We start from the raw sequence: 26,810 nt of genomic DNA on the forward strand, positions 1-26,810 counted from the left end.
TTCCTGATGAGTATTGTTCATTGTTTTATACCTGGAAGCTGCCTCCTGATTGGCTCATTCTGTCAGGCCCTTACCGGGACATGAAGGCCTCCAACACAGCCACGCTCTCTTTGGGGAAGTAGTCCTGACGGACAGCATGCTCTAAGGCCTGCAGGTGACCAGCTACGACCAGCACAGGCTTCACCTTGTCCTCACTCTGAAATAAAAAAGGGAAAAGTGACCTAAGAAATGTAGTATGGAGACTAAGGTTGTCAAAAGTGTCTGGGTTGTATATAGTACGATATATGATTGCAAAAGTATCAATACTTCGTTATTTGATTTTGCACAACCACCAGAAATTTGTGGCCGTGGGGTGAATTGGAATTTGATTGAGGATATTTTTGCATTTTCCTTTTTAACTCATTGACTGTCATTGACGGCGCTAGATCATTCATTTCTACCAGTCCAAATGGATTGGGCATTTAGCGCCGTCAATGGTACTGAAAGATGCAGTGCTGGCCAAAAGTATCGGCACCCATGCAATTCTGTCAGATAATGCTCAATTTCTCCCAGAAAATGATTGCAAATACAAATGCTTTGGTCGTAATATCTTCATTTATTTTGCAAAGAAAAAACACAAAAGAGAATGAAAAAAAAAATTAAATCATTATCATTTTACACAAAACTCCAAAAAAGGGCCGGACAAAAGTATTGGATCCCTCAGCCTAATACTTCGTAGCACAACCTTTAGATAAAATACGGTGCCCTCCATAATTGTTGGATTTATAATAATTATGTGTTTTTCAGCTTCTAATATTTTTTTTTCTTCTAAATAATATGGGACCTTATTGGAAAAAAAGAGAAAAATCCAACCTTCAATACATGTCCATTTATTCAGTGGGGAAAAAATCCCACATAAAGAAATAATTATTTGACATCAAATAATGTGTGTCACAATTATTATTATCCAGTAATTATGGGAACACTGTAACTGCGAACAACCGCTTCTGGTATCCATCAATGAGATTCTTACAATGCTCTGCTGGAGTTTTAGACCATTCTTCTTTGACTAACTGCTCCAGGTCTCTGATTTTTGAAGGGTGCCTTCTCCAAACTGCCATTTTCAGATCTCTCCACAGGTGTTCTATGGGATTCAGGTCTGGACTCATTGCTGGCCACTTTAGAAGTCTCCAGTGCTTTCTCTCAAACCATTTTCTAGTGCTTTTTGGGTCATAGTCCTGCTGGAAGACCCATTACCTCTGAGGGAGACCCAGCTTTCTCACACTGGGCCCTACATTATGCTGCAAAATTTGTTGGTAGTCTTCAGACTTCACAACGCCATACACACGGGCAAGCAGTCCAGTGCCAGATTTAGCAAAGCAACCCCAAAACATCAGGGAACCGCCGCCATGTTTGACTGTGGGGACCGTGTTCTTTTCTTTGAAGGCCTCGTTTTTTTCCCTGGAACTATGTTGATTCCTTTTTCCCAAAAAGCTCTACTTTTGTCTCATCTGACCAGAAAACATTCTTCCAAAACGTTTTTGGCTTTCTCAGGTACGTTTTGGCAAACTCCAGCCTGGTGTTTTTATGTCTCTGGGTCAGAAGTGTGGTCTTCCTGGGTATCCTACCATAGAGCCCCTTTTCATTCAGACGCCGACGTATAGTACGGATTGACAGTGTTGTACCCTCGGACTGCAGGACAGCTTGAACTTGTTTGGATGTTAGTCGAGTATCTTTATCCACTATCTGCACAATCTTTCGTTGAAATCCCCCGTCAATTTTTCTTTTCTGCCCACATCTAGTGAGGTTAGCCATAGTGCCATGGACTTTAAACTTATTGATGACACTGCGCACGGTAGACACAGGAACATTCAGATCTTTGGAAATGGACTTGTAGCCTTGAGATTGCCCATGCTTCCTCACAATTTTGCTTCTCAAGTCCTCAGACAGTTCTTTAGTCTTCTTTTCTCCATGCTCAATGTGGAACACAGAAGGACACAGGACAGAGCTTGAGTCAACTTTAATCCATATTAACTGGCTGCAAGTGTGATTTAGTTATTACCACAGCCATTCCTCACAGTTTTGATGAACTGGCCGTCTATTGTTGATGAGTTAATTTTGGGTCACTTTCTTTTTAATTTTAGGACACTTTTTACAAACCTCTCATACATCTTAGGGCTTTCCGGGGGTCAATTCCTGTACATTTTGGTTAATTACTGATAATTGTAGTGCATTTCCAAGTCACTCTCTGTTCAATGGTCACTTTCTCTTGATTTTGGGGGTATTTCTAGGTTCATTTCTTCTTGATTTTGGGTCACCAACGGACACTTATGGGTGACTTTCTGTTGATTTTGGGTCACTTACTGGTGATGCCGGGCCATTCTTGTAAATTTTGGGGCAATTCAAGGAATTTTTTGGGGGGGTTGAAAATAATGACCACCAATATGTATTTGTTTGCAGGTTCGAGTTGAAAATCAATAGGAGTGAATGGGCACATTTTGTGAGAGTTGAATGTGCAATTAAAAATGAACGGGGCCATTGAAAAATAAATGGCAACGTTTTCACCAAAGCTTGGTGCAAATGTACATTTTTGCCAAAAACTGGCTGATAACTTTTGTGCACCTTTTTTTTTTTTTTTTTAACATAATGATTACTAGAGGTGTGTGAAATTTCCGATTCTTAGATTATTCGCGATTCGGCCGTGTAAGATTCAAGAACGATTCACAAACATCCAAATTCCGATTATTGAATTATACCAGGTAAAGCAGAACTAAAACACAGTCAGCGCGGTCTTCAGGACGCAATGAGGAACAGACCGAGAGCAAATATCATGTTCAACTTATGCCGCTAGATAAAAAAACAAAAATACCTGACTGCGACCGACAGCTGGTTCAAACAACGCCCAGTTGCTAGTTGCTACAAACATACGGCCACATACAGCTATAGTAGATATCACATATTTGCGAGATGCTAAATGACATCCAACGGCGGTGTTAGAACATATAAAAAGAACTAGATCCGAAACAACAGGCTTGCCGTTAAGTAGTTGCCGCGTTGTAAACAGCCGCCATCTTAAAACAGTAGACTTCTGTAGAAGGCTCTGTTGTAGCGAACCTAATTAACTTTTTATCTGAAATACTCCTAAATCAGCAAAATCTTGACTTGAATCCATCTTTAACTGTAAATGGGAAATGGTGTTATACTTATATAGCGCTTTTCCACCTTTCAAGGCGCTCAAATAATTAAACGGATTTAAAACTTTGACATGTTGTAAGTAGACAGAAGGGAAATTATGGAATAACGGGAGCAATTTTATCAACTTTAACGGTTGATTCACATCATTAAATTAATTGAATGTAGTTTAAAGTTGCTGATACAGAATGGGGACTTGAGTATTTTGTTTAATGTTTTAACTGTTAACTTGATACTTAAATATTAGTTTGGTTTAGCCAAATAGGATTTTTAAACTATTTTGGAACTAATGTACAAAACATTAAAAGGGGGGTTTTGGGTGACATCAATAATCGATTTATAATCGAATCGGAGCCTCTGAATCGTAATCGAATCGTTAGGTACCCAAAGATTCCCACCTCTAACGACTACCACTGGCAAAACAATGAAATAGTAAATAAAAACAAATATATGTGTATATATATTTTTAAACTTATGTACTATCGAAAATGGTATGAAGTATTTTTTTTTTAGTATTAATATCGAGAAATTTTTTGTATCGTGACAACAGTAATAACTAAAGGCTAACTCTTTTGAGGTAAAGTTGTCAGTGCCTGCTCACCTTAATAAGTCCCAGCAAGACTAGCAAAGTGGACACAAAATCATAGCCTTGGAGGGAAGAAGAAAAGACTTTCCTCAGCAGAGCATCTGTGAAAACAAAACAAAATTTTGATGCTTGAATGACTACTGCATAAATTGGAAAGAAAATACAAAAAGGTTAAATGAGAATTTAAAACTAGAGCTGAAACGAATACTCGAGCAACTCGAGTAACTGGAGTTTAAAAACTGATCCAAGTAATTTTATTCACCTCGAGGAATCGTTTAATTTTGCCAGCTCTAAGCATCCCGTTTTGCCCGGTCTACTTTTAATGCGGGACAACGCGCTGACGTCACGTGCGTAGAGGAAGAAGCAATATAAAAAAAAAAAAACTTACCGCAGCCGACAGCCGGTACAAACTGCGCCGACGTTGCTAAAAACTACGCCCGCATGATGCTAGTTTGGTAGCAGGTAGTGTCCGATGTGTCTCATAGATATCGCATGCATTTAGGACTAGATGCAAAATGACAGACTTGGCCGCGTCTGGGCAGCGTTAGTAAACAGTCGCCATCTTTAAGCAGTAGACTTCTCACCGCTAATAAATATAACGTTACTGTCACATGCTCTCGTAACATTAGCCCTTTGGAGGGCTCGGTTTCTATTTATTATGACCACTGTCGATGCGTGGCTAATGTGTCTTACATACGGGCTTTATTTAATCTGTAAAAACACAGCGCTGTAGATTGATGAGGGTGTAAAATTAAAACATAATAAAGCTAACTGTCAGTTTTAGCTCAGTAGTCATTGCTGAATAAATGTGCTCCAATACAGCAGGTATCATACATTTATTTTGAACACTGCAATAACTCAAAATCCTACCAGTACTTACAGTTTAGACTAACTTAAAACTTAACTTAAAAATAGCTTGACACAAATGGAAACTAAATTGAAACACGTGGGAAAAACACGTCGCTTTCAAGTGATGTGTGTTATCAAGTGTAATTACATTTTTAGGTAAGAAATATGTTTTTTTTTTTAATATATATATATTAGGGCTGCAGCTATCGAATATTTTAGTAATCGAGTAATCGACTGAAAATTCTGTCGATTAATCGAGTAATCGGATAAAACAAATATATTTTTAGGTGAAGAGCAATTATAGATATACATGAGAAAACAAAACATTTAATCATTTTCAGTCAATCAATGTCTTTATTTTTGATGTATATTGTTGAAAACAGCCAACAATTGCATCTCAGATGTAACTAGAATTTAAAAAAAAAAAAGACTAATTCACTGCTTTCACTCAAAAAACCTTTAGATTAATATATATATATATATATATATATATATATATACACCTAAAAATGCCTTTACGCTTGATAACACACATCACTTAAAAGTTAGGATTTTTTCCCACGTTTTTCAATTGAATATCTATTTGTGTCAAGCCATTTTTAAGTTCTAGTTAAGTTTTAAATTAGTCTAAACTAAGTCCTTATAGGATTTTGAGTTTTTGCACTGTTCAAAATAAATGTATGATACAGGCTGTATTGGAGCACATTAGGGACTAGTGCTACTTGGTGTTTTATCCAGCAATGACTACTGAGCTAAAATTGATAGTTAGCATTATTGAGTTTTTATTTGACACCCTCATCACTCCACAACGCTATGTTATGTTAAAGCCTGTATGTAAGACACGTTAGCCACGCATCGAAAGTGGTCTTAATTAATTGAAACCTAGCCCTCCGCAGGGCTAACGTAAGATGAGCTAGTAGTGAAAGTAAAGTTAATCTTATATATTAGCGCTTAGCGCTCTTTATTAGCGCTTGGCGCTCTACTGCTTTAAGATGGCGGCTGTTTGCTAACGCTGCCCAGACGCGGCCTAGTCTGTCATTGTGCATCTAGTTCAACATACATGTGATCTCTATGAGACTCCTCAGACCCTAGCTGCAACTAACGTAGCATGTGCGGGCTAGTATTTAGCAACGTCGGCGTTGTTTGTAGCGGTTGTAGGCTGCAGTAAGTTTTTTTTTTTTTTTTGCTTCTTCCTCTACGCACGTGACATCAGCGCGTTGTCCCGCATTAAAAGTAGTCCGAGCAAAACGTGATGCTTAGAGCTGTCAAAATAAACGATTACTCGAGGTGAATAAAATTACTCGGATCAGTTTTTAAACTCGAGTTACTCGAGTTGCTCGAGTATTCGTTTCAGCTCTAATATATATACATATATATATATATATATATATATATATATATATATATATATATATGTGTGTGTGTGTAAGGTCTAGACGTTTTTTGAGTGAAAGCAGTGAATTTTTTTTGTCTAGTCACATCTTAGATGCAATTGTTGGCTGTTTTCAACAAAGTACATCGAAAATAAAGACATTGATTGACTGAAAATGGTTCAATATTGGATTAAATGTCTTTTTTTCTCATGTATATGTATAATTGCTCTTTTTTTTTTTAGGTAATGTTTTATCCGATTACTCGAATAATCGATAGAATTTTCAGTCGATTACTCGATTACTAAAATATTCGATAGCTGCAGCCCTATTTAAAACAGTTTTGAAAAACTAAAGTATCAAATTGCTTGACGTTTACAGTCGAAAGGTGTTCTCGGTACTTCACAAACAACTCACCGACACTTTCCAAAACTGCATTCTTAACTTCATTATTGTCCTCTTTGTACACAGATGCAATTTTGAGAAAAGCCTCAGCTGTTTTCCTTGCATCGGTTACATCCACCTAGACACACATGGAGGAAAAAGGGATCGGCTTTATTAGGTTAGCAATAGTGGTGTACTATGTTATTATACTGTAATCCTAGTTTCACTCATCTGTTTACCTGCTGCTCAATCAGTGTTGCTCTTTTGGCCCCGAGCTTAAGTAGTTTATCTGGAGATGGGAAGCTGAGAAAGGACGAGACATCTGATGGTCGCGGTGCTGATGGTGGTGTGGAAAGCTTTGAAAGCAAGGTGACAGGTCAGTCAAGCAAACTCAAATTTAAAGACTAATAGTAATAATAAGAATAAAAGAATGAATATTATATATGGCCATATAAAAATGTTAGTTATCATTCCTTAAAGTTGATGTGATTAGGTTTAATTTTATATTTCTTAAAGTAGGAGTGAAGGCGATAGATATCTAATCCAATTTTACTAGGGGGCTGGCAGCAATCGTACCATCACCGTCAATGGCATAGAAACATGATCACTCAATGCCAACATTCCCGGGTGAAATAGAGTTGATGTCCATTGCTGTGAATGGCAGTGAAAGAGTTAAAAGGAGTACGCTGTTCCCAATTACCACTTTGCCAGTGTTTTGGTCTTGCTCCTCTTCTCCCTCATCCTCATCCTCTTCCTCTTCTTCCTCCTCTACCTCTTCTTCATCCAAATCCTCATAATCGTCATCGTCATCCTCTTCCTCCTCCTCCTCGTCATCGTCGTCCTCCTCGTCATCCTCATCTTCTGGTTCTCCCTCATCATCACTTAAAAACAACAACAAAAAAATTTGATTATCAACAACCTTGTGTTAGAACTTAGATGTACATCTAAAATTACTAAATGTATAGTATAAACTCATTGGCCGCCATTGCCAGCGAGAGGCCGTATTCATTTGACCTGGCAGTCTCCTAGTTCAAATGGATTGGCCGTCAACGAGTTAACTTAAATATTACCTAAGAGAAGCCAGAAGCTCAGCCATGTTTATGCCTTCCATGTAGTCTTTCAGGGCTTTGCAGCCATCCTCTCCAAGGTAGTTACCTGAAAAACATGAGATTGACCATGCTATATGTACAATAGTCGTAGCAAAGGAATGTTATTGTTGTATTTATAATGATGTTTCCATTGTATATGGATTAATTTGTGACAAAATGTTTTTAATTACCCTAATTTCTGGACTATTGGGCGCCCCTGATTACAAGCCTCACCCACATTCTTAAAGGAAAAACCATTTTGTACATACATAAGCCTCTCCTGCCTATAAGCCGCATGTGCCCAATTAGTAACAAGAGACATTGACAAAGAAATACAGTTTTCAAACTTTTAATAACACACCTTAACTTTTCGTTCCAGACAGCGCCGGCAAACACGGCAGTTATATAGCAGCGACACGGAAGTTACATAGCATCAGCATGGTGGTGCAGCACTAATTGTGCTGGTTAATAAAAACATAAAAGTCTTTGTTAGCAATCTTCATCTTCCTCCTGTGCATTCCAACCATGGAAGTCTTCACCCTCAGTGTCGGATATGAAGAACGCTCAGATGCACTTCGCCACGCACTTACTCATCAGTCTCTCCTTCGCCGTCGCCTTCAATGTCTCCCATAATGAGGCATATTCACTCGCAGCCTGTGCCGTCCTCCTCACGCAGCAGACTGGCGTCTCTAAACCCGTTGGTGATGGCGGACTCTTTCACAGCGCTTCACGCTACCAGGCTCCCCCGGCAAACCTGTGCAAAAGCTGCTCTTTGCATGCGGCGAGTCTTGGCAAACGATCTCTCGCCGCTCATCATCAAAGCTTCCCATACAACTCGGATGGCCAATTTAATTTCTTCTAGCATTTTCCATGATGCAGGTCTGCCAATTCTACTCATGCACAAAGACGAGGGTCCGCCACCTCTATTCATGCACAACGCACAAAATTAAACTACCGATAGTAGTGCAAACTAGCGTCTTCCTCGACACATATATTCCACGTGTCTCACTCCCACATTCCATGCTCGAGCGCCCCTGGCGGCCGTCAGAATACTCCACAAATTGGCTGCATCATTGCACACGCCGCAGGACCCAAAATGAGGGAAAAAAGTACCGGCTTGTAGTCCGGAAATTACGGTAATGTATTTATTTATTATTAATATTTTTAATTCTAACTGTGCGATATGGAAAAAAATCCTACCACAGTGCAGGCCGTTTTATATCACGCCACGATTAATACATTTTTATTTATTTGGTGAAAAATTATACAATTGCATGGGCGTCGCCAGACATATTTTACTGGGGCATGTGCCTCAGTACAAATTTAAGTGGTTTAAAATATTTTTTTAAAATACTTTGGAGTTCAAGTCTACATAGCATAAACTACAGAACGCGCCTGATTAAAAAAACCGAGGCACTCAGGAAGTAGACAAATAATAAGCCTTTATGAAAACATGGCTTTGTTCAGATTAAAAATGCCGACATGTTTTCGGCCGTGTAGGCCTTCATAAAGACAAACAAAGGCTAGGTTCATACCGCAGGTCTAAATGCACAAATCCGATTTTTTGGTCATATCTGTTTTTTTTGGCGTGCCCGTTCAGACTGCCTTTGTCCATTGAGCCCGCAAACAGTTTGCTGAAGACATGTCAACAAAGCTGATGGATTACTGGAACCATGTCCTATGGTCTGATGAGACGGGCGGGCTTTCTTGTGTACCGTATTCAGAAGAGGCTTCCTCCTGGGGTGACAGCCATGCACACCAATTTGATGTAGAGTGCGGATTATGGTCTGAGCACTAACAGGCCCCACCTCTTCAATCTCTGCAGCAATGCTGAGAGCACTCTTGTAACGAGTGACAAGCAGTACTGAATTTGGACATTTAGGGATGTACGTAGTTTCTGTGGGGGTGTACTCACTTTTGTTGCCAGGGGTTTAGATATTAATGGCTATATTTTGAGTTATTTTGAGGGGAAAATAAATTAACTGTATTATATAAGCTGCACACAGACTACTTTTCATTGTGTCAAATTTTCATTTTGTCGGTGTTGTCCCACCAGATATTTAAGATATACTTAAATATCTTCAGAAATGGGAGGGGTGTACTCACTTTTGTGATACACTATATAAGGGCTGTCAAAATTATCGCGTTAACGGGCGGTAATTAATTTTTAAAATTAATCATGTTAAAATATTTGACGCAATTAACGCACATGCCACGCTCAAACAGATTAAAATGACAGTACAATGTAATGTCAGCTTGGTACTTGGTTTTGGGTGTTTGGCGCCCTCTGCTGGCGCTTGGGTCCAACTGATTTTATGGGTTAGTACCATGAGTGAGCATGGTGTAATTATTGACATCAACAATGGCGAGCTACTAATTTATTTTTGATTGAAAATTTTACAAATTTTAAAACGAAAACATTAAGAGGGGGTTTTAATACAAAATTTCTACAACTTGTAATAACATTTATCTTTTAAGAACTACAAGTCTTTCTATCCAGGGATCACTTTAAGAGAATGTTAATAATGTTAATGCCATCTTGTTGATGTATTGTTATAATAAACAAATACAGTACTTATGTACCGTATGTATATATATCCGTCTTGTGTCTTATCTTTCCATTCCAACAATAATTTACAGAAAAATATGGCATATTTTATAGATGGTTTGAATTGCGATTACTTACGATTAATTAATTTTTAAGCTGTAATTAACTCGATTAAAATTTTTTAATCGTTTTACAGCCCTAATATATATATTGCGTAAATAATTCATTGTTTCATTTTTATGTAAGCTAGCTTTTAAAGAAAGAAGATCCAACATTTATCTCTCAAGACCGTGACTATTTTCTCAAAGACATCTTCCAATCTTATAAATGACCTTAACGTACATATATTTTATTTAGTAGCAATAAAGAGATAAACAGGAAAAACACTCTGAAAATTAATAGTGCACTATGGGAACTCAGAAGATGATTTTGAAAGAAATGCTCATGAGTCAAAGATTTAAGAAAAAGGATATAAACACAAGACAATTAATACAGCATATATTAAAGCAAAAAGTGTAACGAGAGAACAGCTACTGGTTAAAAAACAGAGGCAACAACAGAGTTCTAACCATGTGTATTTTGTGACACAGTATAGCAGCAAAGCAAATTAAATTTTAAAAACTATTGAAAAAAACTGGGACATAATGAAATATGACAGTTTACTCAGAGAGGCACGTCCAGATTCTCCAACGATTAGTTTCAGGAGAGCTCCAACACTTAACGATGGGCTTGTAAAGAACCATCTCCCCCTTTGTACAGCAGAAAACCTTGTTGAGTACTAGATCAGGTAACCACAATTGTGGTAACTCCAATCACTTTTTCACAGATGTTACATCAGGGCGTAAATATAATATTAAGTCATTCATTAATTGCAATACCTCTTTTGTAGTTTACAGACTCGGGTGTCCATGTGGTCGTTTTTATGTTGGAAGAACTAAACGCAAACTGAAGACAAGATTGGCTGAACACAAACAAGCCTACCCTATGGCTCTACATTATAAAGAAGCTAACCATGGCAGTTCTGATTTTTTATAGATTTCTGGCATTGACCACATTGAAAACTGCATAAGAGGTGGAGACAGATTAATAAGGCTCTTACAGAGAAGCTTTTTGGATATATATACATTAAACGCGACCCAATATCCCGGTTTAATGGAGAACTGGACTTTTCTCCTTTTTTGTAAATTGTTGGGGCTCCTTGTATTATAATGCATACTGCCCTTAGTTTTTCCCTTAGTGCACTAGTAATTTTCAGAGTGTTTTAAGGTCATTTATAAGGTTGGAAGATGTCTTTGAAAACATAGTTACAGTCTTGAGAGATAAATGTTGGCTCTTCTTTCTTGAAAAGCTAGCTTACATAAAAATAAAACAATGACTTATTTACTCTATATATGAACATATACAGTTGTGGTCAAAAGTTTACATACACTTGTGAAGAACATAATGTCATGGCTCTCTTGAGTTTCCAGTTATTTCTACAACTCTGATTTTTCTCCGATAGAGTGATTGGAACAGATACTTCTTTGTCACAAAAAACATTCATGAAGTTTGGTTCTTTTATGACTTTATTATGGGTTAACAGAAAAAGTGATCAAATCTGCTGGGTCAAAAATATACATACAGCAACACGAATTAGCAATTTCTTGTGAGTGATTACTGACTTGAACAATCATTGACTTGAACAAGTCAGGAAAGTCACTTGGAGCCATTTCAAAGCAGCTGCAGGTCCCAAGAGCAACAGTGGAAACAATTGTTTGTAAGTATAAAGTGCATTGCACTGTTTTGTCACTGCCACGATCAGGAAGAAAACGCAAGCTATCACCTGCTGCTGAGAGAAAATTGGTCAGGAGGGTGAAGATTCAACCGAGAATCACCAAAAAGCAGATCTGCCAAGAATTAGAAGCTGCTGGAACACAGGTGTCAGTGTCCACAGTCAAGCATGTTTTGCATCTCCATGGATTGAGAGGCTGCCGTGCAAGAAGGAAGCCCTTGCTCGAAAAGCGGCACTTTAAGGCTCGACTGAAGTTTGCTGCTGATCTCATGGACAAAGATAAGACCTTCTGGAGGAAAGTTCTGTGGTCAGACGAAACAAAAATCGAGCTGTTTGGCCACAATGCCCAGCAATATGTTTGGAGGAGAAAAGGTGAGGCCTTTAACCCCAAGTACACCATGCCTACCGTCAAGCACGGTGGTGGTAGTATTATGCTGTGGGGCTGTTTTGCTGCCAATGGAACTGGTGCTTTACAGAGAGTAAATGGGATAATGAAGGAGGAGGATTACCTTCAAATTCTTCAAGATAACTTAACGTCATCAGCCCGAAGATTGGGTATTGGGTGCAGTTGGGTGTTCCAACAGGACAAAGACCCCAAACACGTATCAAAAGTGGTAATGGAATGGCTAAATCAGGCTAGAATTAAGGTTTTCCCATGGCCTTCCCAAAGTCCTGACTTAAACCCCATTGAGAACTTGTGGACAATGCTGAAGAAACAAGTCCATGTCAAAAAGCCATCAAATTTAACTGAACTGCACCAATTCTGTCAAGAGGAGTGGTCAAAGATTCAACCAGAAGCTTGCCAGAAGCTTGTGGATGGCTACCAAAAGCGCCTAATTGAAGTGAAAATGGCCAAGGGACATGTTACCAAATATTAGCGCTGCTGTATGTATATTTTTGACCCAGCAGATTTGATCACTTTTTTCTGTTCACCCATAATAAAGTCATAAAAGAACCAAACTTCATGAATGTTTTTTGTGACAAAGAAGTATCTGTTCCAATCACTCTATCAGAGAAAAATCAGAGTTGTAGAAATAACTGGAAACTCAAGAGAGCCATGACATTATGTTCTTCACAAGTGTATGTAAACTTTTGACCACAACTGTGCAGTGTATCACAAAAGTGAGTACACCCCTCGCATTTCTGCTGATATTTAAGTATATCTTTTTATGGGACAACACTGACAAAATGACACTTTGACACAATGAAAAGTAGTCTGTGTGCAGCTTATATAATAGAGTTAATTTATTTTTCCCTCAAAATAACTCAAAATATAGCCATTAATATCCAAACCAGTGGCAACAAAGGTGAGTACACCCCTTAGAAAAACTACGTACATCCCTAAATGTCCAAATTGAATACTGCTTGTCATTTTCCCTCCAAAATGTCATGTGACTCGTTACAGGAGTGCTGTCAGCATTGCTGCAGAGATTGAAGGGGGGGGGGGGCTCAGCCTGTTAGTGCTCAGACCATACGCCACACACTACATCAAACTGGTGTGCATGGCTGTCACCCCAGGAGGAAGCCTCTTCTGAAGACGGTACACAAGAAAGCCCGCAAACAGTTTGCTGAAGACATGTCAACAAAGCACATTGATTACTGGAACCATGTCCTATGTATGGTCTGATGAGCCGGGCGGGCTATATTGTTGTTGTATTATTTTTCTGCCTTATACACTTTGAGGATATTCCAAGTTGAAACACCTAAAAAAATGAACTTCAGAAATGTTTTCATCTTTGAAGGTCCTTGGTATTTTGTACTATTGTTGTTTTTTGTTTGTTTTTTTTCCTCTCCTTCTTGTGATGGTCTGCTATTGGGATGTTTGTTCTCTCTGCTGTTCCTAATTGACCTTCCTGCTTACCCCAATCAGGTGAAGAGATTCCATCTTGCTATGCTGAACTTGCAATTGTTCACTAGAGTTAGGAGGTGGTTTGAAGCTGAGTCACTTTGTTTTGTCTCAATGAAGGCCTACACGGTCGAAACATGTCGGCATTTTGAATCTGAACCAAGCCATGATTTAATAAAGGCTTTTTATTTTTCTACTTCCTGAGTGCCTCAGTTTTTTGAAACATAACTTTTTTGATCCCTACACCGAAGAGCACCAGAAGTATACTTTCTACACCCAGCAGCACTCCATGCCCCTCGTGTTTTACAGAATGTGCCTATTTAATATGGTCATACTGTATTACTGTATTAAGTCCATATAGACAATCAGCACATGGCTCCTTAATATGGTAATTTAGGCACGTAACTTTGGCTGTGATAAGCATATGAGTTGAAACTTCAGCGAAGCACATTCGGGAGATATATTGTTGCATTCATGTTTGTTGGGAGATCTGAGTCTGAGTTCCCAAGTTGAAAAAATGTTCTGATGTGTTATAAAGTTGTAATGCAGGATAAAAACATGGTTGCTACAAAGATTAGTTGCCTGTTTCAATGCTCCAACGATACATCAGAAGTTGAATGACTGTTTGGCGCTTTTTATAAACACCATGAAATAGAGAATCATTTTTTCGATTACGCCAAAAACACGTGAATGCAGCATTAATATTACGTTGCGAGTGCTAATTATACAGTCGATGGTGCAATTGACATCTTCCCACCTGCTTTACAGGTCTGTGCCAGATGAACAGCCCATCCTCGTTGTGCGAACAGAGTAGTTTACCACTGTTAAATGCCTGATACGTAAAGAGTAGCAGATTAACTGCAGTCTTTCAGCTAATTGGCTATGAATACAATGACAATTGAATGTGATTTGAGTGAGAGGCTCTCACTCAAGAGCTTTGTCTAATATTGATTTAAAATGATATGTGGTATTTGACCTCTATCAATACTGATGCTGTTTATTGCTATTTGTTTATGTGACTAAAATGAATAGAATCTATCTGTATGAATTAATTGTCTATTTTTGGGATATAACTTCTAACAATTTTGTATGTCTGCGCATCATAATTTCCAGCTTTTTTACAAGCATTATATTTGTTACTGCAGTCCCTGCAGTTTGTAACAAGACTCTTGCAAATTGATATTAGAAAGTTATTTGCTTGCAGCAAGGACAAATCAGTAAGGAGGAATGAGAGAGGTAAGCTAGGTAACCCACCTAGGCAACATAAACCACTTTTAGGTCACAACCTACCAGTTGACAAACACTAATTAATTGCATAACAGTAACAGTGATATAGCCCCATTTCTGTCCAGACAAAGTAGAGCAGTAGAGTGCAGGGAGAGGTGAAGGAGCGATGGAAGTTGATGACCATGATCAGAGGTGAATTGACTATCATCAAGGGATATCTAAACTTTTTTAATAGTATTTTGGTCAAGTGACTTCGGTCAAAAGGAAGGGTGAGAATAAATTTATAGTTTAAAGCACTATTTCTGACTTTTTGTTCTCAAAAAAGTTTTGCTCACTCACCAGTGACCTGCTATGCCCCAATATCGTATTAAGTCTAGTGATTCTCCTGTACAATCGAGACAGCTTTTCCTCCCACTCACTTAATTTTTTTAACAGACATTAAATTGATCGGCCGCATATGTTAAATGGATCAAACACTGCTGCAACCTAAAACTTACCAGTGTCAACAGAAGCATCACAGTGCGATACATATTTTTGCTGAAATATAAAGATATCTAATTATCTACTTATACTTATGACTAGGGATGGGAATTGATACGATTTTTACGATTCCGATTCCATTATCGATATTGCTTAACGATTTGATTCTTTATCAATTCTCTTATCGATTCTAATTTGGGGGAAAAGAAGAACAAACGTTTTGATTGGCATCCAGTTTTTTTAATCAGAAGTCACAACCTTACAAACTCACAACGAGGTCAAAAGAGGCCCAAAGCCTCAATGTTAACTGTGGCAATAAGTGGCAGATACACAAGAATGTGTAACATTTTACTGAAACATTTTTGTAATAGAAATAAAATATATTGGTAAATATTGGCATATAGGTCGTTGTTCTGCCTTTGGCAATATGTGTTAAAGTGTATTATTTATCATTACACTGAAATGCATGCCTTTTAGTTTTTAGTGTGCTTTCACGCTCAAGTGGGGGCACCCTTGCGCTTCCTCACGTTAAAAAGAACGCGCTCACGTGAAGAAGAGCACGCTTACACGCGAAGTATAAGTGCAGCTACAAAGCATCCAAGCGAGTGAGCGAGTTAGTGAGAGAGGGAAACACTGCTACGAGCCTACGTTCTTTGTTCATGTTTGTAAAATATCTATAGATATGTGTTGTTGTTACTTGTTTCCACTCGCAATCGAACACCTAAATCCAGTTGTGTAGAGGTTTGAACGATGTGCTAATGCTAGCGGACGCATGCTAACCGTTTGTGTTATTACTGTATTAGCAGCTAATCATCGCTGACGTCGCTTTGTTGTAATTTTTCCTCGTGAAGGGAAGACACACTTTCGAGCGTTTGAATCTACGTGCTGTCATTGTTATGTTTACGGCTGCAATGCTCGTGCTAAACCATCGTAACCTTTCATTTTCACCCTCTTTCCTGGTGAAGTGTAGCCAAACTTGGGAGCGAGTGATTCTTGGCGCCATGCTACTTTGATGCGTCTGGACAACAAGATACGTCACGTCGCGTGATGACGCAATACGCGTCTTTAGGAAACGTTAAAGGGATCGTTAAGGCTTTCTCATTGTGATGTTGAGGCCTCGAAACACTAGGAACCGGTTCGGAATTGGAATCGGATTTCAATTTCCATTCCTACTTATGACTAGTTGGTTTGACTTTTAACACTACTGTACAATAGGTTAGCATGATATGATTACTAATACATCAATTTTGATATTGTAACAAATTGTGTTGTCAATGTAGATAGTGGGTTGCTATTTTCGATTGTATTGCATGCATCACGCATGGTTGGCAGCGTAAGCCAGTTGGCTAACTATTGAGTAGTGATAGGGATTTCTAATTGCCGATTGGTGGTACTACTACAGCTAATGGAATCCCATCAATGTAGCAAGTCAACACAAATCGGTCGCTATTTGCTGGCCAAAATGTGCATTTCAGGAATGTAAATGGAAAATGTTAATAGAACGTATTAAATCGGTGGGGGGATATATGTATATTTTGTCCTATCTTAAAGCAGTAATTCTTATCATATTTGCAGGCTTGTTTATGTGTGCTGTCATAAATAGCTATGAGTGTGTTGATTTCATAAATAGCTAGGAGTCTGTTGAAATGGCCCTAAAGGACAATAAACATCAATAAAATGAAAATGGATCAGGATTTCGAAAGAAAAGCAACCTATGACAGTACCATTTAAATCCAGTTTTTCTAGCTGCTTCTTGTTCTTGACTGCTTGGGCCACAGCCAGTGCAGCTTGTTCCGTAATCTCTCCAAAAGAAAGATTAAGTTCCTGTTTTATCTATATATCTATATTTTGTCCTATCTTAAAGCAGTAATTCTTATCATTATATTTGCAGGCTTGTTTATGTATGCTGTCATAAATAGCTATGAGTGTGTTGATTTCATAAATAGCTAGGAGTGTGTTGAGGTGGCCCTAAAGGACAATAAACATCAATAAAATGAAAATGGATCAGCATTTGGAAAGAAAAGCAACCTATGACAGTACCATTTAAATCCAGTTTTTCTAGCTGCTTCTTGTTCTTGACTGCTTGGGCCACAGCCAGTGCAGCTTCTTCCGTAATCTCTCCAAAAGAGAGGTTAAGTTCCTGTTTCATGTAAGAAGAAATGAAAGTCAATAAAATATTTTGCTTTTGCTTTTCTACATTTGTGAGTTGATTTCATCAAGTGAGTCAAATAGATTTCAAAGGTGACTCACGATGGTTTAAGATCACAAATGATGATTCACCTTCAAGATCGGTAGTCCTTCTGAAACCGTCTTAGCAATAGCTGTGGCTCCAGCTGGACGTACCAAACAGTCGCCAAAGTTGATCACCTGGATGCTTTGTAAATGTTTTAAAGCCTGTGATTGACAGCAAGAGTTAACAGAGCATCCAAGATAAACACCCAACGCACGCTTAGGTCTTTCAGTGCCATTGACAATGACAGATGTCCAATCGTGTGGCTATTAAAAACTAATATAAAAGTCTTTAAATGAGTTGATCATAAGTGGACATTAGGCATGTGCCGGTTACCGGTTTCAAGGTTTACCGTGGTATGAAAACGTCACGGTTTCAAAACCACTAAAATTTTCCGTCATACCGTAATACTGTATTAGCCATCTTTTTATGTCCCCAAAATGCAGCGAGAGATGGCTTGGAGCGGCAGCGCTCACCCCTCCCCCTATGTTGTTGTTCCGTCGGTGACAGTGCTGTTGAAACCACATCTTAGCTTTTTCAAAAATCCCCCAAATAAGTCTAGTCTAGTATAGGAGTATTTCGGCTACCGAAAAGAAAGAGACGGCACGGCTTAGAGGGGGAAGGACAGCCAACGTGCAGGCTACACCTCCAACATAATTTCACATTAACGTGACCATCACCTGTCACTTTTTACAAAATTGAAGGTAAGCAAATGCTGTCATGAACCTTTCCCACCAGCTATGAGAGTTCACTGCAGCGAGTTCCTGTATTTAGCGACGGTAAAACAAGTACTACGACGTAAGCTCGTTAACAAGGCTATTAACGTGGCTAGTTAGCATGCAAAGACGGCAAACTTTTTTCCTCACTAACCTCACAATAAGCATACTACAATTTTGTCTTCCGCCATGGTAAACATCTATTCAAAATAACATTTTCATAATACAGCCTGTGGTATTTTTTCTTTCTGACGACTTTCTGTGTTGAGAGAGGGTGTGGGGGTGTTTGTGTATGTGTAAATAATGATACACGAGTCATACACACGAACGCTGTCTCTTATCTCTAGCTTTCGATTAATATTAAACTAATTAATAGTAGTACTGGTATATCAACCCAGAAGAGGTGAACATACTCACATTCCAGCATCATAACTTGGACTGAGAGAGAAATATGTAGAAAATGAGCAAGCGTCTAAAAATGTTGAGATGGAGCTTTAAAGTCAGTAAAGTGCCAGATATACATATGTTTTAAATTTTATTTAGAACTGTTTTTACTTTTTCATGGAAAATAATTATTTTTGTTCTATTGTTCAGCAACTTGAGCTGTGACTATGGGTTTAGTCTATCTAGTTCTTTTTATTTCAATTTTTAAAAAAACGTTTCAGTTATTTATTTTTATTTTATTTATTTATTTTAACATATTCATGTCGGCGTTACAATTTGAAAATATGTTTGGAAAATTTTTTAAAATCCTGTTCAACGGATTTTTAAAAAACCCATACATCCCAAAATAACACGTTTTAGAGCTATACTTGCAATACTGTGATACCGTGAAAGCACGGTATTTTTGCTTAAGGTTATCTTACCGTCAAAATCTCATACCGGCACATACCTAGTTGACATCAAATCCATTTGAACTGAGAGGCTGCAGTGAATGATCTTTTGTTCATTTGCTGCTAACCCTTCCAGTTCAAATGCATTGGATGCCAATCACTGTTAATGGCAGTCAAAGAGTTAAGTTTCTTTATAATTTTAAAATTGTGGTACCCATCCATCCATTTTCTAGATTGTAGATGGTCAGAATGACTATCCACTGATAATGAAGCTCCTAATTTTAAACATACCTTAGCCATGGCAGTGGCACCCACATGAGTGAAGGTGTTGTCATTTAGGTTGAGAGTGCGCAGGTTTGGATTATGCTGTACTGCCGTTGCCAGGGCTGCTACGCCTGGGTAATTGATACCGTTCTGGGGCATATGAATCTCCTCCAGGCTGCCTATTAACTAAAATCACAAATAGCAGTTTCAAAGATAACCAGGCAGAACAGATAGTAATATTCTTTTACTAGAAAGTCAGCCCTGATCCCACACCCCACTAAGGATGTCCTCGAACCGATCACGACATTTTCACTGGACTGAAATCGAGTGAAAAAATTTGGGTTTTTAAGATGTATTTGTTTGTTTTTATTCTTCATTTTAAAGGATAAAAATGTTTTGTACTATGCATGCAACATTGCAAATCAGCAGAATTTTAAGTTAAAGGGCAGCTGAAGAGCTTTTCGGATTAACGTTTTAATCAGTTAAATTGGCCTGAATTTCCCATGTTGATAATTGCGATGTTTGTTTACAGCTTTTTGTCTTACTGCGAGGAAAGAGGAAATGATGATCGGCCCGTCATGATATTTACATCATTAGCCTACGCACTGTGACCGGGGAATTAACCGGCTGTTTTCATGCATGCCGCATCCCTGAGAAGTCCCGGACATTATACTAGGACACGACCCGGTTAATGTCTTTGTAATGTCCGTGTCAGTCGACCCAGAAAATTTCTTTCAGACATAAGGGCTACCAGTTTAAATCCCGGGATTTAATTGGAGTTCAGTGTATGTCTGAAAGGGGCTCAAGACGCATGATGCTGCGTTTAATCGACTCGTAAAATAAGAACCGTTTCATAACGAGTAAGCAGTTAAACGTTTAAACGACTAGTCGCGCAGCTATCTTCAAGTATTAAGAATTTAAACGTTTCATCGTTAAACCTGGAACGCTTGAGCGAGAGCGGTTGCTCCGTCGTTCTCCAGACGATTCCTCCCGGCGACAAACACTTTAAGGCTGAGAGCAGCGCCTTTTACAATAGACTTCTTGTGGCACTCGATCAGTGAAGCAGCCAAGATCTGAAGAGCAGAGATGGAATAGATGAATTTGAAGTTGAACTGCATATGACTGTGATATGATTTACCTTCCCCCCTCCAATGCCCATGCCACAGTTGTTGAGCCGAAGTTCTTGTAGAGTGTAGCAGGAAGAGCTTTTCAGCAATCGCTCGATGCCCTTCACCCCGTCTGGTCCGAAGGCATTGTCACTAAGATCTAGAACAGTCAGCTTGGCACCGGCCAGCATCAGCGCATCACCTAGTGAATTCTTTGACAGAAGGAGAGCGAAACATCGACACCCTGTCGTCCATACGGCGAATATCAAAAGAAACACGCCAATGCTATTACCAGAGCAGGTGGGATCTCAGAACGGAGGCGACCAGTAAACATGTCACTCCAGTAACAGCGCTGAAAGAAGCAGAACAAACATATCTTCAACCATCTTCAGTGTCGTGTAAAGGACAAACCGAATGACTTTATGATGCAAATTAGGGTAAAGAGTAAGGGTGTAACAGTACATGTATTTGCATTGAACCGTTTCGGTACGTGGTGCTCGCTTCGGAACGGTGGCATAGTGAACGAGTTTCTGACGTAATGTAACCCTTACTTTTCGAGGCTGTGAGTCGATCGGGTTACAGTTTCTTTGTGTAGGTTATATTTACTCCGTCTTCTCTACTATAATGAAGACCAACACGGTAGGACAGTATAACCCAGAAACGTCAATGGCGCAACAACGTGGCCGCCGCGAGAACGCAGTGAAACGCAGGCGTTAAAGTCAATCAGCCAATGCACACCAGTCGCAGTGCGGCCGCGTGTTAGATGCGTCCCAGAAGCGGCTCAACACGACGCACGCGAAAAGAACGGCAGAGTTTATTATTTGACGCGAGACGAGACCCTCCTGTGTCAATACTACTACCGGTAGCTAGGATTGGGCAGACCGGAAGTCACTCGTGTAAAAATACGGTGGCTCCGGTCGATTTTCAAACTAATATGCAATCGTAACCCATTTTTTGAGTCCATCAGATCTCTTGAGTTGTAGATCAGGGCACAGTTGACTTGTCTTTGTTTACTTACTGCGGTCTTCTCTGCTATAATAATAAACAACAAGGTGTTCAATACAAAACCTTCCTACCACAACAAAACAAGTAGGAACTAATATTCACATGGGAACTAAAGTTATACAACATAAAATATACAATATAAATGAATACTACATCACATTTGTAAAACATAAAAACATAATAAAATAAATAATAGCCCATTTAAATAAAATAAATTGAAAAGAGCTAAAACACCTGTAATTAAATTATATGAATAATACACAGATCCTGCTTACACAATTAAACTTATTAATTTCTGTGTGGCGCTTTAACTTGAGAAAATCCACCAATAAAGCTTTTGAAAACCGTTCAGAAGAAAAAAAAATGATTCATTGAGGCATTTCATTTGTAGAATACATGTTAAAATCTTTGTCATTAGGATTGCTTTTCTCTTTAGCACAGGACTTCTTTTTTCTTCTTTCTTACAGAAAGAAAGCTGACCAATACACGGGGTCTGAAAGGCAAATAGTTTTTGGATTATCTTTAAATACATGGTACTTTTTGAGCAGAATTCTAACTTTGTATAGGCTAATGTTCCTATTGTTGTTAGCACAAAGGTATGTAATAAACAACTAGCACATTTATATTTTGCATCTTGTTTTCTTACTGTGCCGAAAACGAACCGAACCGTGACCTCAAAACTGAGGTACGTACCGAACCGAGATTTTTGTGTACCGTTACACCCCTAGTAAAGAGGCTTTCGAGAATTTAAGAGTAGATGCTTGAAACCTTTAACTGGCTCTTTGTCTCGAGGGCTTTGGCAATAGCTTTTGCTGCTTCCACACCAACAGTGTTTCCCTCTAATCGCAGCGCTTGGAGCCCTTCAAAGTCTTCAATTTCCTTTACAATTTCTTCAACTAGAGTTTGGAAAATGGGTAAGACAGAGAAGGAAAGTCAAGTAAAATATTTAAAATAATTAATCCAAGAAATTTCACACACCTGATTGGAAATCATCAAGCTTTCTTGCTTGTCCTTTGTAACTCAGCTCCCCTTCCTCAACCCCTGTTTTGGCCAAGGAGTCAGCCAACTGTGAAACAATGTCTGTCGCCATGAGGCCACCTGGAGAAGAAAAAAAAACACTGAGGCCCCGTATACACTACGACAGATAATGGTCTTAAATGTGTAATTAGTTAGACCATACGGCATCTTGGCTACACTAACGTGCCTCTTGTCTGGAGATTTTATTACACGGTGTAGGAGACCGTGCAATTTCATAAACTACGGACATACTGTGTAGTATAGCCGGGGTATCCGTATAAAAATCGGACACAAGGGAAGTGACGTTATGTGGCGCGCCATCGCCATTTTTTGTGCGGCATTATGCCATTGTAAACAACGTGGAGGCAATGGTACAGACGCGCCTTTCCTGTTCCTCTTCTTACAACTGAAAGAGCTTCTAAATCTTATGCTTCAATACGTCCGGAGAAGACATCGAACAACGCGTTGAGAGGTGACCCGGGCGAGGCTGCTCCATTTTGCGCATGCGTAGTCTGCGCGAATGCAGGCGTCCCATGCAAGAGCGGGGCACACCTTAAACATAGTGCGGACAGTTATAAAATATTGTCCGAATTACAAGGCAAAAAATTATCCGCCCTAGTGTAGACGGAGCTTGAGATATACATATGTTTGAATAATGTAAAATATTTTTCATACTATTCATGCCATTGGTTACTTTCTATACTCATTCCAACATTTTCTATATTATACCTGTTAACTCATTGGCTGCCATGCACGGCGCTAGACGTCCATTCACCTATCAGTCCCTCATCAATCACCTTATACTTCAAATATTCAGATGACACTGCCATCTTAGGTCTACTCAGTAACAAGGACTCCATTACCGCCTATCAAAACTCCCATTTCTCACTTCACTCAGTGGTGCATCGACAACTTCCTGGAGCTGAATGTAACAAAAACAAATGATCATACACAACTCCAACACATCGCTCACTGGACTAGTCCCCACCTCCATCCATGACCAAATAGTAGAACAGGCCAGCCACTTCAAGTACCTTGTACTCATCATAGACAATTAGCTGACATTTGACCGACACATTACAAACATTGAGAAAAGGTCCTAACAGAGACTCAACATCATCCGTAAACTGTGTGCTCTTTCTGTTGCCCCCAATCTCCTGTCACTACTGTTTAATAGCATTCTCCTACGCATCCTTCGTGAGATGTTATGTCACTTCCAAACTCAAGAGCAATATTTTCTATTCAAATGTTCTTCGTACATGACTACAGTATTCTTCATTCTACATACATTATGAGGCAATAACAAAATTGTAACACACAGGTAAATGGTAAATGGTGTTATACTTGTATAGCGCTTTACCACCTTTCAAGGTGCTCAAAGCGCTTTACACTACATTGCCATCTACCTACTGGTTACGCAGCACCAGGAGCAATGTGGGGTTCAGTATCTTGCTCAGGTACTAAGGAAACTAACTTTAATCAGATTACTGGCTTGGAAAAATCAACGCGTTAGATTGCTCGTCACTGAAAGAAAGTAATCAGATTACAACACTGCCAACGACCTGGGCCATCCTCTCACTGATGCCTTCTGACCGCAGATACCGGATAATGTGGTTTTGTCTTAATGTTGAAGATGACAGATTGCGAAAATGAATATCCCTATGGAACAATATAGGCTATCTATCTATCTATTAGAGGTGGGAATCTTTGGGCACCTAACGATTTGATTAAGATTCAGAGGCAACGATTCGATTATAAATCCATTATTGATGATATCCACAAACCCCCCCAAGTTATTAGCTGCTTTCAATGTTTCGTACATTCGTTATAAAAATTGTACAAAAAGCCTCTCATACTTAAACAAACGGCTATTTCAGTATCAAGTTAACAGTTCAAAACAGTAAAAAAATATATAAGTCCCCATTCTGTATCAGCAGCTTTAAACTACATTTAATTAATTTAAATGTTGTGAATCAACCGTTAAAGTTGTTAAAATTGCTCCCATTATTCCATAATTTCCTTTCTGTCTACTTTAAACATGTGAAAGTTTTAAAACTTTTAAAGACAGTTTCAAGTTAAGATTTTGCCGATTTAGGAGTATTTTAGATAAAAAGTTAATTAAATTCACTACAACAGAGCCTTCTAGAGAAGTCTCCTGCTTTAAGATTGCGGCTGTTTATCAACGCCAGCAAGTCTGTCATTTCGCATCTAGTTTTCAATACATGTGCTGCTAACGCCATTGAGTCTGTCATTTTGTATCTAGTTCTGTATAAATATGATATCTATTATATACCGTTACATGATATGGACGTAGTTTGTAGCGGCTGTTGGCAGCAGTCAGGTATTGTTTTTTTTATCTAGCGGCATGAGTTGAGCCAGAGCCGTGAGTTGGGCATTGTCATTAGCCGGGTAATGACAAGCATGATGTTTACTCTCGGGACGCAATGCGGTCCGTTCCTCATTGCGTCCCAAAGATCACGCTGACTTTGTTTTAGTTCCGCATATATAATATGATATAATCGGAATTTGGATGTTTGTGAATCGTTCTCGAATCTTGCACGGCCGAATCGCGAATAATCTAAGAATCGGAAATTTCACACACCTCTACTATCTATCTATATAACCCAGTAGTTCTTAACCTTGCTAAAGGTACAGAACCCCAGAAGTTTTACATGTGGACCCCCCCCCCCCCCTCAATTCAAAACCGATATATCTAAGATAGCAAGTTAACAATTTCGCAAATCCCTGTTCAAACTTCTTCAAAATTAAAAACAGGTCAAAATTTGAAACCATGCTGCCCATTGGTCTGTTGTATTCCCTCATAACAAGTTTGAGTCAACCTTCCACTGAGCAAACCAGTTCCTCCTCCCATCAGATCGAGGACTAGCAGTTAAAAGAAATGGATTAATGGTTATCCCTTTTTCAATCCAAACTCAAAACTCACCTGTTCACTCACCTGTCCATAATAATCCCTAATTTCTTTGTGTTTTAGTTTCCTGCTTATTTTTATATATTAGTATTTTTGTTTTTACATCTCATTAGTATTTTAAATTTGCCCTAACTTAACGTTCTATACTTTATTATTTTTACTGTTTTTGATCTATAATTTGTTTAAATGTTTTTTTTAAATGATTGCATGGTGACCTTGAGTGCCAGAATGGCTCCTTCAAATAAAATGTAGTATTATTATTATTATCAAGCCTGTAAATTGGGAGGGCAAACCCGCACAAAACCTGTTCTAAATGCACTTTGCTTAGATTTAATAAGCGTACAAAAATATAGCTCCCTGTTTACATACCTTCCTCGAACCTCTCAGTCTAACTCAATGAATCCCTGGGGTTCGATCGAACCCAGGTTAAGAACCACTGATCTAACCTTTAAGCCTGCAGTCCTTTATTATGCACTTCCTTCTGCTCCCATGTAGATACAGTAAATTAAAAAATGCAACTCTTCCACAGAAATTAGTTTTAGAGATGCATGATTGCCTAGTTATACAATGAAGCATTAGACTTGCTTTTTAATCTTTCACCGTTGTTTAAAAAAGGGGCAACCCAAGCAATGACATGTAGCCTACAGTGAATTTTAAGGATTTAAAGTTATTTATTACAGGCACAAAAAGGTTAGCATTAGCCACTTATTGCTAAAATAATGGATACAGAACTCCAAAACCAGCCAAAAGTATACACGGTTACTATTAAACCACGACAGCCAGTAAAATACCAGGTAAACAAAGCATATGAATAAAGATCACAACGCCACAGTCCACGTTTTGATGTGAAGTGGAGTATCTAGCATAGCATGTATGTTGACAGTTGTACTGTACAATAGAATGGAAGGTGATTCGGCCTTTCTGGTTGGTTAACAGCACAAAACAGAGAGACAACAGTCAGCGAAAACCGAAAAGTCATACAGCACGCAATCTGCTATTAACATAACTATATTAATGTGAAAATTACCCGAACAATGCAGTTTTCGTTAAAGCTTGTCGAGTACCACGCTCCCGCTCGTTCCCTATGTTCAAACGACAATTTAGCACGACAGAATGCAGTGCTTTACGATTCAAGAGTTGGTAGTCAAGGGACTTGTAGTTCAGCAGTCAGGTGACGTCTCTACGTGATGGCAACGTGAGTAGTGACAACGTGCACGTTATGTAAAAAATGTATACAATACTTGATAATTATCGACCAATTTGTAGGATATTTGAGACATCATATGAAAGCATCTGCTATTATTGTGGAAGGAAAGAAAAGAAAATTGTCACATTAATACCTGAGACAATTCGTGTTTGAAAACGAATCGTGATTGTAAAAATTATTTAT

The 26,810-nt window shown here is 38.7% G+C and overlaps 1 protein-coding gene across 2 annotated transcripts in view; it reads right to left on the reverse strand.

Annotated features, from left to right (window-relative positions):
- The window catches only part of rangap1a (RAN GTPase activating protein 1a), a 30,728-nt gene extending 4,149 nt beyond the window's left edge, over nucleotides 1-26,579 (reverse strand). Inside the window, exons 1-15 of one of the 2 annotated variants that reach the window (XM_057817572.1) lie at nucleotides 26,448-26,579; nucleotides 22,453-22,572; nucleotides 22,243-22,370; nucleotides 20,762-20,821; nucleotides 20,502-20,681; nucleotides 20,302-20,436; nucleotides 19,391-19,549; nucleotides 17,601-17,714; nucleotides 17,361-17,460; nucleotides 7,431-7,515; nucleotides 7,061-7,241; nucleotides 6,600-6,716; nucleotides 6,394-6,499; nucleotides 3,773-3,858; nucleotides 75-196 (exon numbers count right to left, since the gene is read on the reverse strand). In XM_057817572.1, coding sequence (XP_057673555.1) covers nucleotides 75-196; nucleotides 3,773-3,858; nucleotides 6,394-6,499; nucleotides 6,600-6,716; nucleotides 7,061-7,241; nucleotides 7,431-7,515; nucleotides 17,361-17,460; nucleotides 17,601-17,714; nucleotides 19,391-19,549; nucleotides 20,302-20,436; nucleotides 20,502-20,681; nucleotides 20,762-20,821; nucleotides 22,243-22,370; nucleotides 22,453-22,564 — 1,685 coding nt within the window. In that variant the 5' untranslated portion in view covers nucleotides 22,565-22,572; nucleotides 26,448-26,579. Of the gene's footprint in view, nucleotides 1-31; nucleotides 197-3,772; nucleotides 3,859-6,393; nucleotides 6,500-6,599; nucleotides 6,717-7,060; nucleotides 7,242-7,430; nucleotides 7,516-17,360; nucleotides 17,461-17,600; nucleotides 17,715-19,390; nucleotides 19,550-20,301; nucleotides 20,437-20,501; nucleotides 20,682-20,761; nucleotides 20,822-22,242; nucleotides 22,371-22,452; nucleotides 22,573-26,447 lie in introns of both variants that reach the window. The other variant, XM_057817573.1, reaches the window with a different exon arrangement.
- Between the last annotated feature and the right edge of the window lie 231 nt (nucleotides 26,580-26,810).

The sequence above is a fragment of the Corythoichthys intestinalis genome, chromosome 16 (assembly GCF_030265065.1).
Source record: "Corythoichthys intestinalis isolate RoL2023-P3 chromosome 16, ASM3026506v1, whole genome shotgun sequence".
Classification (NCBI taxonomy): domain Eukaryota; kingdom Metazoa; phylum Chordata; class Actinopteri; order Syngnathiformes; family Syngnathidae; genus Corythoichthys; species Corythoichthys intestinalis.